Below are 12783 nucleotides of genomic sequence, written 5' to 3' on the forward strand. Positions count from 1 at the left end.
ATGAAAACAGTAATTGAATTAATTTCCAAAAATGTGTGACTCTAAAAATATCTGGTATCCCATTTTTAAACTCTTGAGTTTCAGTTCTTGTATAAACTCATGATCTCTGACTTGAATTGAATGTAGTCCAAAAGGTTTTTATCATTTTTTTATGTCTCTTCATCTAGCCAATATCAGTTCCTAAAGGGAAACCACAAAGAAGTGATATCATTTTGGTCGGATAACAGCAGCACAAACACCAGTAAGTATTAGTAAGGAATTTTATTAATTCTGTGACGTGTTGTGTTATAAGCTGGTTTGTCCTATCTTAAAACATGACATCATGTTTGTCAATATTACAGAAATAATTAAAAAAAAAATGCCATGTAAGCTAACTCAATCTCTCACTGAGCAACAACTTCTTTATTTCCATAAGCATAAATTTGATTGGTTTTGTTTAAATGATAATTATAACAGAAATAGCATAGAAATGCATTTGGAAATTATACTTTTTTACATTTAAAAATCTCAAAAGGTGCAGAAAACAGAAATATCAGCATTGCCTGTTTCAAGATGACATAAATCATATAAAACATTCAGTGCTGCCATATAAAGTTTTAAAACTGCAAGATTGTGGGGTCCAGTTAGAATCCAGCGATGAGTGAGAAAGTTCATTTAAAGCATGAGGCTCAATTGAACAGGCCCTTCCCAAAGTCCATAGCCTGATCAGCGGCACTTTTTGCTGCAGCGTCTGTAGCAGCTTTGCCGATTGCGCCGCTCAACATATCGCCAACACCTACAGACAGAATGTATTGATCATAGAGTTAAACTGGTTAAAGCAGTTTCCAAAGTCTGCTATAAAAGGAATCTAAATATTACCTCCACCCTGTTTCTGGCCTTTTGCGCCTCCTGCCTTTTTCTTGTCTCCTCCGATAACTTCTCCAACTTTCTGTTTGGCCACCTGAGCTGATGTAACATTCATAAAAGTTAATGATCTCGTCTATAAGTTTTAAGTAAAGTAAATTACAAAAAAACACTAGCGCTTGCGATAAATTTAACTGGTTACATTAGTTTTCAGGCATCAATTTCAGGTGTTTAATTTTCAAATGCCATACTGTGCATAGATGCATTGAGCAAACAAACTGAACTTACCAGCTTGATCGATAATCTTGTCCACCTGCCCATCCGCTGCTCCCTTCACGAAGTCCATGTTTTTGTGTTTGATGTCAGTCAGGAACTGTGTGTGCATCAGAGGTGTGCGTACTTATAGGCTGTGGTGTTTAGCATTTTTGCACAACCCCCAAAACATTGGGTGAGGAACACCCACTCAAAACTTATCCACCTCTCTGCCATTATACATTCATGTCATGTCATGTCATGTCATGTCATGTCATATATATATTTCTCTTCTCATGCATGGAAGGTAGTATTCAGAGCTGAAGAAAATTATAAGTTCATTAAATTGCTAAAACAAGACAATGAAGTTCAAGAAGAACCCCCTCAGAAGTAGTGTTTGTACTGTAAAAAGGGCATGGCATCACACACAATACTACTGGAAATACAAGCTTTCACTGTTCATGAATTGTTGTTTGGGTGAAAACAGTGTTGCGTGACTCATGAAGGAAGCAGCCAAAGAATTTATGTGGTGAGACGAGTCAAAGCTGTAGGCATTTTTATCATGGTTATTTATCAAAATGAGTGATTTTGGCCACGTGTGCCAGAAGTCAGATTTTTGTTCTCCAAGGTAGCTACTTGATATAAATGCTACAAGTCCAAAAACTGTCCTAAAACTCCAGTCCATCAATAAACATCTTGTGGAGTGATAATCTGCGTGAATTTAAGAAACAAATCCATCAAGGTATTTTAAATTTAAACCATTGCTTCTGTCCTCTATCCATAATAATGCTTCCAGTTTAAAGGAAATCCAACCACTGTTGCCCTTTGAAGGTTTTTTATTTTATTTTATTTTTTATTTTTTATTTTATTTTTTGCTTATAAATGGTGCTTGATCTTTGCTTATTTCTCTCTTGATTTTAATTTCTCTTTGAAGAAAGCAGTATTATGAATAGAGGGCTCTCTATTTTAGTCAGAAGTTAAAAGGATAGTTCACCCAAAATGATAGGAGAATGACACGGAAGAGAAGAATTGTTGAATAAAGTCATTATTATCGTTTTCTTTGCACACAAAAAAAAGTATTCTTGTAGCTTCATAAAATTACAGTTAAACCACTTCTGATGTCACATGGACTATTTAAAAAAAATGTCCTTACTACCTTTCTGTGCCTTGAATGTGTCAGTTGTGTTGCTGTCTATGCAGGATCAGAAAGCTCTTGGATTTCATTAAAAATATCTTAATTTGTGTTCCGAAGATGAATGAAGGTCTTACTGGTTTGGGACATCATTTTTGGGTGCACACACAATGTTTTGCTTCACAAGTTGTTAACTGATGGACTGGAGTCATGGGTTACTTGTGGATTATTTTGGTTTTTATCAGCTGTTTGGATACTCGTTCTGATGGCACCCATTCACTGTAGAACACCATTCACATTGGTGAGCCAGTGATGCAATGCTAAATTTCTCCAAATCTGCTCTGATGAAGAAAAAACTCATCTACATCTTGGATGGGCTTTTTATTAACACTTTTTATTAAGGATTTATTGGACTGATGCACTGCAACACCTGCTGAGTGCCATTAAACAGCTTGAAAGATCAAAGACCAGTTTTAATATAACTCCGACTGGATTCGTCTGAAAGTTATATACACCTAGGATGACCTGAGGGTGAGTATTTTATGGGCCAATCATTTCTGGGTGAACTAAGGAGTGGTGGATAATTATTGTGGCCTGTGTGAATGTGTTTTGGCTTGATATTGGTTGAGCACTGCAGATCTTTGATCCTGTAGTGCTAGATTATAAAAAAAAAAACACTTTGCAATTCATTTCCCTTCATGTTTAAATTTTATTGGAATCATAAAGAAAGCTTGTTTGGACTTTTCCAAACTAGGAGTAAATCAATCAATCAATAAAACACCGTTTTAGCCCCCAAAATAAAGGCTGACTATGTTATGGTCAAAAATATATAGCTGTAAATTACTGCCCCCTATACATAGTTCCAGATACTACAGGCTATTTGTGCTCCATAAAACACAACTGTTTTGTTTTTTAAATAAAACTGATTATTGGAGTACATTTTACAGGAAAGTACTATTTCAATCTCTACTTTGAAATTTTATGTTTAATTTAATGTTACTTTCTTGTTTCTTCATAATTAATTGTGAAATTTCTGAGTGAAAACAGTGTATTTTGTGGTGCATACAAAATACTGCTCGCAGAATCAAACTTGACACAGCAGTATAGATTTCAACAAAACTCTTTATTTCACTTATACAGTTTATAAAACCAGCTTGCCTGCTTTGATGCCAGGTATATGGGACATTTGTTTGTGTGTGTGTGTGTATGTATGTGTGTGAGAGAAAGGCTCAAAGAAAAAAGCTTGAGAAGAGTGTGTTTTTGTGTTTTGATCAGCTTTGTGTGTATGTGTGTGTCTGTGTGTGAGTGAATACAGGGGTGCTGATAAGGCAACATGCAGTCTTCAGTTTTTTTGTGGCTTCAAAGAAAGAACAAACTGCAATGTTTGATAGCTTTGTCATAGTTACCTACAGCAGACACAAGCCTGGGGTGGATCTGAACACACCGCTGAGTGACAGGACAGGGATGGGGTTTGGGTGGCCATGATGGCAAGGCTAAATGAAGATGAAGACAGTCAGATCTACACTTCTTAGCATTCCGCTGGTAAAACACAGTGCCTAGAATCAGCATAGCACAGTGCTACAGAACAGACCAATGACAAACTTTGCAGTGGTGCTGTAGTATTGCTTTTACATTGCGGGCATCACAAATTCATGATCGCACACCGACTTCACATGCATCGCAACAAAATCAGGACAAAACAGGATGTGTTTGAAGATTTGATCTCCTCCTATAACATTGAAAGTATCCTTGTCCCAACTGGAACCAAATCTCATGTGTATAAGCTAATGAAGAAATGCAAGTCTAGCACAGCTACATCAATACGGATAATCGTTTTTTGTTTTACAGTACCTATGTATACAGTATGTGTTCACATTTTGTTAATAAACATACTTGTTCTTACTCTAACAAATCACACAATAAGTCTATTGGTCAAGCACACAGTAACTCTATTCTGCAAACATACTGAACTAAAGGAATGTAATGTATCTCTTAATGTACACACAACTTGTCATTGGGTACATTGCAGCATTTTCAAGACTAAATAAATTGAAACATGGCTACGATCTCACAAAAATCCAGACGCACTTTGCTACATGCCCTGATGAAATGAGATGTATTGCTTTTCTTACATTACTGGTCATGCGGGTTGCTTTCCCCCCCCCAGCCATGCTCCTAAAAGACCACCTTAATCTCTGATATCAGCCTCTGGGCTTCATCTTTTTTGTATGTATGAGTGTGTGTGTTTTAGATGAGGTGTGGATGGTAAGAGGAATGACAGTAACACTAGAGAACAGCATGAAGACACCACAGATGGAGAGGAGGAGAAGCGCCACACAACTAACGGCTACAGGGCTCAGGGAAAGTCTTTTTCAACTCTTGTGTTCCATACAGTCACAAAAAAATATCAGTAACATCTGGAGTCTGGAAGGGGTGAGGCTTTGGAGCAGAAACTCAGAGGGAAGAGAGGGGACCGTTTCAGCTTCAGGCCTCTGGACTAATAACCCTGATGAACAGAAAGAACACAGATTAAGTCATTTCATATATGGTTTAATCCTGGTATTCTTATTTACGCAGATGCAGATGCCTTGGAAACTTTCCATGAAGACAGATCACAATAAAGTAAATCTTTTCTGAGGAAATAGTCAGTGTGTGTTAAAGTAGGATTTTATTATTATTATTTAAATGAATATTTTTATTCAGTATTACTACATGAAATAAAAAAGTGACATTTGTAATGTTACAAGAGAGTCCTCTTTTAAATATTAACGAATTTCAAACAACAAATATTACATATTTACAGTATTTTACATGCAGCCTTTGTGAGCTTTTCAACGCTGCATGTGCATGGGAAGAAATGTTATGTGTACGTTTTATGGTATGCTACATGGTTTTGTTTTGTTGTTTTTTTTTTCTTTTTTGTTAAAAATAAGTTTAGCAACATTTCTAAGTTTTTTTTATTTTTTATTACAGAATCATGAAATTTGTCTCCCTAATGCTTCAAAAATTAAAAAACAAAGAAATAATGGTAAACCAAAGTGCACTGTTTTCATGGAAAGTCCTTTTTCTCACCTCTCCACCATCTCCTCCTTCCATGCCCCCATGAGAGAAGTCACCCTGTGAAATACAGACACTGTTAACATCCAAGAGACAGCTGCTTTCTGTTTAAGATCCATCTGGCATTCAGCAGTAAATCTTCATATGGAGCGCAATAACAGCTTTTGTCATGATAAACAGCCATACTAAATATCCATTCAGACATGCAGGGATGCAGCACAGCCACGGGCCTCTCAGACACTGTCTCTTCAGATGCAGGGAGTGAGGGAGGGATGTAAACGATGGTCATAGTGAATGCAGCTGGCAGGCACATCTTCTTCTGTCTCTGCGGTGCAGCTGTGCTGAGCTCTTCTGCTGAGTCACTGTCAGGACCAGACACTCTGTCCTCCTCAAAGGACGCTCTGCCTCACAACAGTCTTAAACTAATCTCTTTCTTCTTTTCATCCCCAACCAAATCAAAATCAGCATAAAATTCAATTTGCAAATTAGTTTACTTTAATAATCTAACATATTTCAAAATTAAACGTATTTCAACAAGATGTTGTGATCTAACATTTGCCAAAAAGGAAAGTTGTTTCAAGTAATAAGTGCTCACATTTTAATGAGCGATTCTGAATCGCAATAGCACTCTGCCATTGATAAGCTTTCTGATGATGTGAGAACTAACTGTTTACTCTCATTCACTTGATGAATCACATTTTCAAGTCCTGTCCTGCCAGAGTATATGCTCTGGTAGAAGATGAGTTATTATCACGATAAAGTTCCCAGGTTGTTAGTTGATGCAATGGGAATGAGAGATGAGGACAGATCTGTCATTTGCTTGTCATTAAAATAACCCACGTGTTAATAGAAAAGATTTACTTTTCTTGATGTTAACATAATTGTGCTGTCAAGTAACTAAAGATCACTGCATTTCATTCAGTGCATCTGCTCCAGTGTTGTTATTATTACTTAAAACTATTAATAATTAATTAAAATGAAGATGATATAAAGTAAAATATAAATATTAGATGAAAATCTTAAACTAAAAAAAAAAAAAAAATAGAAGTATTGCCTTGGCTATAAGTTTAGGTTCAATTACTAAAATTACGTAAACTAAACTAAAATTGAATTTAATTAAAATTAAATCTTTTAAGAAACACACAAAAAAATACTAAAATATAAACTATAAACTAAAATTAAAACAAAGTCTAAAAATGAAAGCCAATTAAAAATATTCATAAATACTATAAATAATAACACTAAAATATTACTGATCTGCTGCCTTCCCAATTCTGTGGGAAAGCAGAGTTTTTATTCCAGCAAATGACTAAAAACTAACAATATTAGCTCATTAACTTGATTGGAACTGATGGGAATTCGGGCCATCATTGAGGTAATCAATGCAGCCATTCTTTCTCATTATGCACAATGAAGAGAATGACTCCAGGGGGGATTGAATAAAGGTAACTGAACTCTGCTGTTATATGGATGGTTGTGCACATTATCCCCATCAGTGTGGTGTGATACAGCAGTCAGTTAAAGTTAAAGCCCAGTCTCATATGCAGCATGGAGCATACTGTATATGCCATATTCCCAGGCTACATACTAGCATTTCTCTTTACAAACCAAAACAACCATTCCCAACCCCATTTAACAAGCACCTCATATAAAGCCTCATCCTGTTAACAGCACAATTGTAAACAGGAAAAAAACAAACAGAATATGTTAGACACAAAATACCAGTATCTATACAGTAAATACACAGTTTAGTGCAGTATAATCAAATAGATGTCGAGCTTGTGGTTATGTCAGACTAGACACAGATCCCTTAGGCTAGTCTTAAGTAGTTTAAATGTGTTTTAAAATGCAATACACAAGAAAGATTCAATATGGTATTTAAGAGATGTGAATTTAATTTGATCTTGGAGAAAGGGCGACATCTAGTGCTAGTGGAGACCTCACCGGGTTGACCATGCCGGTTGATGCAGCCACATTCTCCAGCCCCTCTACTGTCTTCTGTCCAGCTTCATTAGTGCTGCCTACCGCTGTTTCACCGACAATATTCGCCTGGTCGGTGGTCCTCTGGGCAACTGTGAGGATCGATATTATAGAACGTAAATATAAATCACTTCTATTCTATAAAAAAGCACGTTATTTCTCACCTGTGTTTACGCCTGACACCATTCCCTCCTTTGTCTTGGTACCTGAAATGTGTGAAATAAACATGAAATATTCTTCAAAAATTGCGGATTGGTATAAAAACACCAAATTAAGTTCTGTATAATTAGAGGCATTTCTTTATGTTTACTGTACATAGGCCTACTAGAGTATATATGTTTCACTCTATCATATTTTTAACTATAAGTGAAAACAAAACAAAATATGTAAAACAGAATAAACATTATTTATTATACACACAACAGATTTTAAACAATATGCAACATACTTGAGACTTAGAGACAAATACAGTAATATTATGAAATATAATTAAAATATTAAAATACTATTACAATTTAAACTATATTTTTTATATATTTTAAAATGCAATTTATTCTTGTGGTGGCAAAGCTGAATTCAGCAATTACTCCAGTCTCTCACAGTCCTTCAGAAATCATTCTAATATGCTGTTTTTGTCCTCAAAGAAACATTTCATGTTATTCTAAAAGTTGAAAATGATAATTTTGTGGAAACCCTGAGGTATTTATTTATTTCAGGATTTTTTAATGCATAGATGGATTGAAAGAACAGCATTTATTAGATTTTTCTTTTAATTGTGTAAGAAGTCTTTACTGTCAGTTTCTAAACAATTTAATGTCTTTGCTGAGTAACATTCTTAATAATAATAATAATAATAATAATAATAATAATAATAATAAATAAAAAAGACTGACCCCAAATGGTAGTGTATACAAAATGCTAATTACTGAATAAAATGTAGCATTTACTAAATAAACAGTCACATTTACAGTCACGTTTTTCTGTGTCTCAGTGACTAAAAATGTCAGGAGTGAAGTCTTGATAGCAGTCTAATCTCATCATTTAAACCTGCTTACTTCTCTATTCACAGATGATAAAGGACTATACAGATCTATGCAAATAAAAAGAAATTCAGCACCACTTCAAAGCAGATAAGAAACCAAATGTTTAATTAGCAGGCAATGACCCTACGCTTCAAAGAGTCTTAGCTACATCTGCCCTCAATATCATTCTATTACACACATCTGAGCCTTGCTCTTATCAAGCATTTAAAAATTCATCACATAGATCGTGTAATATTTAAATGCAAACTGCTTCCGTATTACTCGTCATTCATTTATGCATAGGCCTATACATTAGTCTGTCCATTTCTATTCTTAGACTTCTCTTCTTTCTCCATGTTTTTTATGCAAAAGCTCAGTTTTTGAGTCGTTTCTGCATGGCTGAGCACATCTGCTCTCCTGCATTCTTTCTGTATGTGCCTTAAAGGAGATCTCTTTATATTTTGGCAAAGTCTATCGTAGATAAAGCGTTTGCACCATCACTTTCAGCTGAGAAGATCTCTACTGCGTCATACGGCGATGATGACGACAATGCATCTTCAGAACATACAGTTCTGGATCAAAGGCCATTTACTGTATCAAATGCAGTAGCTTTGACACTCTCAAGCGGAGAATAAGGAACCTGCCTTTGTAACAATCAACCCGAGTAATGACTTCACGCTCTAGTGAATGTAATGCCATATAAGCACTCTGAAGCACCCTAACAATACATGCACTAGAATGATAGCAGATTTGCAGGCCTGTGACCTCAGCACAGGTGACCTTGGTGGAAAAGTGCTTATAAAGATGACATCACATCATCCAAATGCATGCTGGGTTGATTGTTGATTTTATTGGATCAGCTGAGATTACCACTGTCAGGTTATAGGTGATGAAAACGACATCAAGGAGAGAAAGTTTCTAAGGGTTTTCTTGGACACTCTATGGTGTGTCTATCCAGGTGGGAATGCACTAAATACTACATAGTCATGGTTTCGTGTTGAATTGTTTGTAGTTTGTATTTCAGTCATGTTCTCGCTACGCCATCTGTTCATTTCTGTGCTGATGAGCATAAGCAGACGCTATGGGGCTGCAAGCCTGTGACATAACACTTGAGCACTGCACCTCATTTCCCCATCTCTCTCTCTTTCTATGGTGGCGTAGGGGGATGGTGAGGGTTAGTCATCACAGTCCACTCACAACCAGGCAAATCCTGCTGCATCGGAACACACGCATGGAGATGGGGAGAGCAGAGAAGGAGGGAGTAAATGCTGCAGTGCTCAGCTGATCCACTCTATATGCCCCCCCTTATTTTCTCTCTCGTTCACATGCACATAAACAAGAATTTATAGTGCGTGCAGAACGGAATAGTGTGCAGACTGTTAGTTGATGAAGTTGGAATTATATTGTATTGGACAGGTACATAACAGGTAAATAACTTATTCACATGCACATGAATGCATACAGGACATAAGTGTCAAAAAGAGTAAAAAAGCATATCTTTGCGTAAAAGTAGTGTACAATGCATTTTTATGCATTATTAATTAATTATTAACTGCACTAATTTTTGTTACAAATTACTAGTTGTTACATTGTTAATAGTGTGAGCATGTTGGACTTTATTGAATTAAATATTGTATAAATATTGCAATATTGTATAAGACATGCATCATAGTGTATTGTGTGAAAATGCTTATTTATTGATTTAATTATTAAATTCACCTGAAATATTAGTCCACCCTCATCTTATTGTTTTTTTTTTTTTTTTTTTTTTTTTTTTTAAGAGCTTTTACTATTTCCCATTCAGGTCTGCATTCCCATAACTTTCCCTTTCACCACACCCCAGGTTTCATTCCCTGCACCATTTTTGCAGAATTTTTTTTTTTTAATCAGTCGTTTATCTTACATTCACAGCTGCTTCCATCTACACTCTCACAACTCCTCAGCAGACTAGACTACAACCTCACTGAGACCATCCTTTTCCTCCACACACACACACACACTAATGAAATGCAGACTCATCCATCACATCTGCATTAGATCTATTGGGAATAATTGCAGAGACCTTTATAGAACACAGCTATTATTACCACTGTCAATGCTGCATTATTTTATTATTTTACCCTGTGTGGGACACACACACACACACACACACACACACACACACACACACACACACACACACACACACACACACACAGAGGCTAGCAGCAAACATCTGCACTTACCCACATACATGACCCCTTCTTTGGTCCTGAGAGCTGCCTCTTCAACTCCAGCTTTAGTTTTCTCAGCGGCGGCCACCACTCCTTCCTTGGCCATGGAGAATCCTTTCATTAGAACATCCATCCTGGACGTTGAGTATGACGATGGTGCTCTGCAGACGAACTGGGCCTGGCCGAATTTGCAAGGGATGAGGGTTTCAATCTATATGCTGAAAGTTTCAGATGGCAGGAGAGAGGAATACAGAGAGAGATTCTGTACCGGGACAAACGGATGCACGGACACTCTGGACGGAGAGCAGTGGAATGAAAGAGAGAGAGAGACAGAGAGAGAGAGCGGTGAGCAGGCGCAAGAGAACAGGATGCAGAGAGACAGAACCTGCTGGATGCTGCAGTGCATTTAAGTCGCGTTGCGGCTACAGCCCCCACCCACAGCCCCTCCATACACACACACACACACAGCAGACACGCACTGCCTCTCACAGCAATGTCGAACAGACTGATTACATATTTATTACGCTCTAGCCGGCAGTGCATCACAACCAGATGCTTCTTACAATTATTGCCATGCTCTTGCACCTTGGGGACATGCGTCCTCCCTCAAAGCCTGGTTGTTTATTCCTTTATTTTTGGGAATTCATTTGAATAATTTATTTGTACAAACATTTCCATCCCATGAAAATATACACTTTACTATTACCACAGTAAATGAAGAAAATTACCATAACAACAGTAAAAATATATTTGTGTAATATAATATGTAATATATATTAATATATATGTAATATATATATATTATATATATATGTAATATATATAATATGTGTATAATATAATATGTGTAGTGTATATATTTGCAATATATCTGTATTCAATTTGTATCTAATTAAATATATTTGTATTTGTATTAATTTTATACACACACATAATTAAATATATTATGTACATTAAATGTATAGCATGTTAATACAATATAGCATACATTTACCTTTATTATGAGGTTATAATATTAATATAAATTAATTATCAATTTGTATTTTACCATTTTATTACATAAATTCATATAATGTATTACTATTATACACACACACACACACACACACACACACACACATACACACACACATATTATATATATATATATATATATACATATATATATAGATATGTATATATACACACGTAATAGTAAAATATTGATATAATATGCATTTTAATATAAAGTATACTGTATGTTAATACAAGGTGTTATACATTTGTATTTTAATATTTTATTTTACATACATAAATATGTGCAAACACACATTTATTTTTTTATAAAAACATTTTTATTTAAACAACAATTTTCTTTCTTACATAAAGTGTTAATACAATGTGATATACATTTATATTTTAATACACACACACACACCCCTTTAATTTTTTATTAATTAAGAGGATATACTAAATTATTGAATATAATAGACCTATATTAAGCTCTATTATGAGGATATAATGTTCCTGGTGACATATATAGAGTTAATATCAAAGTTTTGGGGTGTATTATGTTGTATTTGCTGCAGACCTGCAAATCGGAATGTAAAAAAAAAAAAAAAAAAAAAAAAAAAAAAAAAAAAATCAAACGAAAACAGCTGAATCATTCCTTACTTTCCATGCTAAAAATATTTTGAATTGTCAGCTGAAAGTCACAACTCAGCAAGAATTCTGTGGTGTGATGCAATCTGATTGGGTGAGGATAACAAATACCAACCCACCTGGTGGCTGTGGATTGGTTAAGGATCACAGGATGATGATTGACACAGGAAATAGAAGCTGTGAAGGAGCGCTGAGGCCTGAGAGCAGTAATCTCTGATGGGATCAGATAGGGCCGCTCTCTCACTCCATTGTACGTCACATGATCAGCTGTTTCCATGCGGGATTAAAGAGTTTACAGGCTATGAATGAATGCCATACTCTAGTCCAAGCATGACATTCTACAGCAGTTACCAGTCGAATATGGAATGACATGCAACACATATGAATTCATGACTATGAATAAAGTATTAATTCACTCTTTAAGAGTGCAAAAATAACAAAAACAAGACTATAACTGATAGGAAAAGCACATAGTAAAGAAGGAGGTAAGCAGGGATTCAGATTACAAGTGGTGCTGCTATCTCACCAACTGGAAAATTATTGTCAGTAATAATTAACATAACATAAACGTGCAAAGAACAGAAGCTTTTATCATGCTGTACACTGCTGTGTAGTCTATATCTAAACAGTTCTTCTGCCAGTA

General features: G+C 35.6%; 1 protein-coding gene across 2 annotated transcripts; it reads right to left on the reverse strand.

The window, feature by feature from the left end:
- Positions 1–4386: 4386 nt before the first annotated feature.
- Positions 4387–10912, reverse strand: sncgb (synuclein, gamma b (breast cancer-specific protein 1)). 2 transcript variants are annotated; one of them, XM_042735529.1, is made up of 6 exons: positions 10512–10912; positions 7429–7470; positions 7229–7356; positions 6928–6945; positions 5300–5344; positions 4387–4733 (listed from the first exon to the last, which is right to left on the reverse strand). In XM_042735529.1, exons 1-6 carry the CDS (start codon positions 10630–10632, stop codon positions 4725–4727), a joined length of 363 nt encoding a protein of 120 aa, XP_042591463.1. In that variant the 5' UTR covers positions 10633–10912; the 3' UTR covers positions 4387–4724. The 2 variants fall into 2 exon arrangements, with proteins under 2 accessions (XP_042591463.1, XP_042591464.1); XM_042735530.1 differs by lacking the exon at positions 6928–6945 and having other exon boundaries at positions 10512–10905.
- Positions 10913–12783: the final 1871 nt, after the last annotated feature.

This window comes from Cyprinus carpio, chromosome B12 (genome assembly GCF_018340385.1).
Source record: "Cyprinus carpio isolate SPL01 chromosome B12, ASM1834038v1, whole genome shotgun sequence".
NCBI lineage: Eukaryota > Metazoa > Chordata > Actinopteri > Cypriniformes > Cyprinidae > Cyprinus > Cyprinus carpio.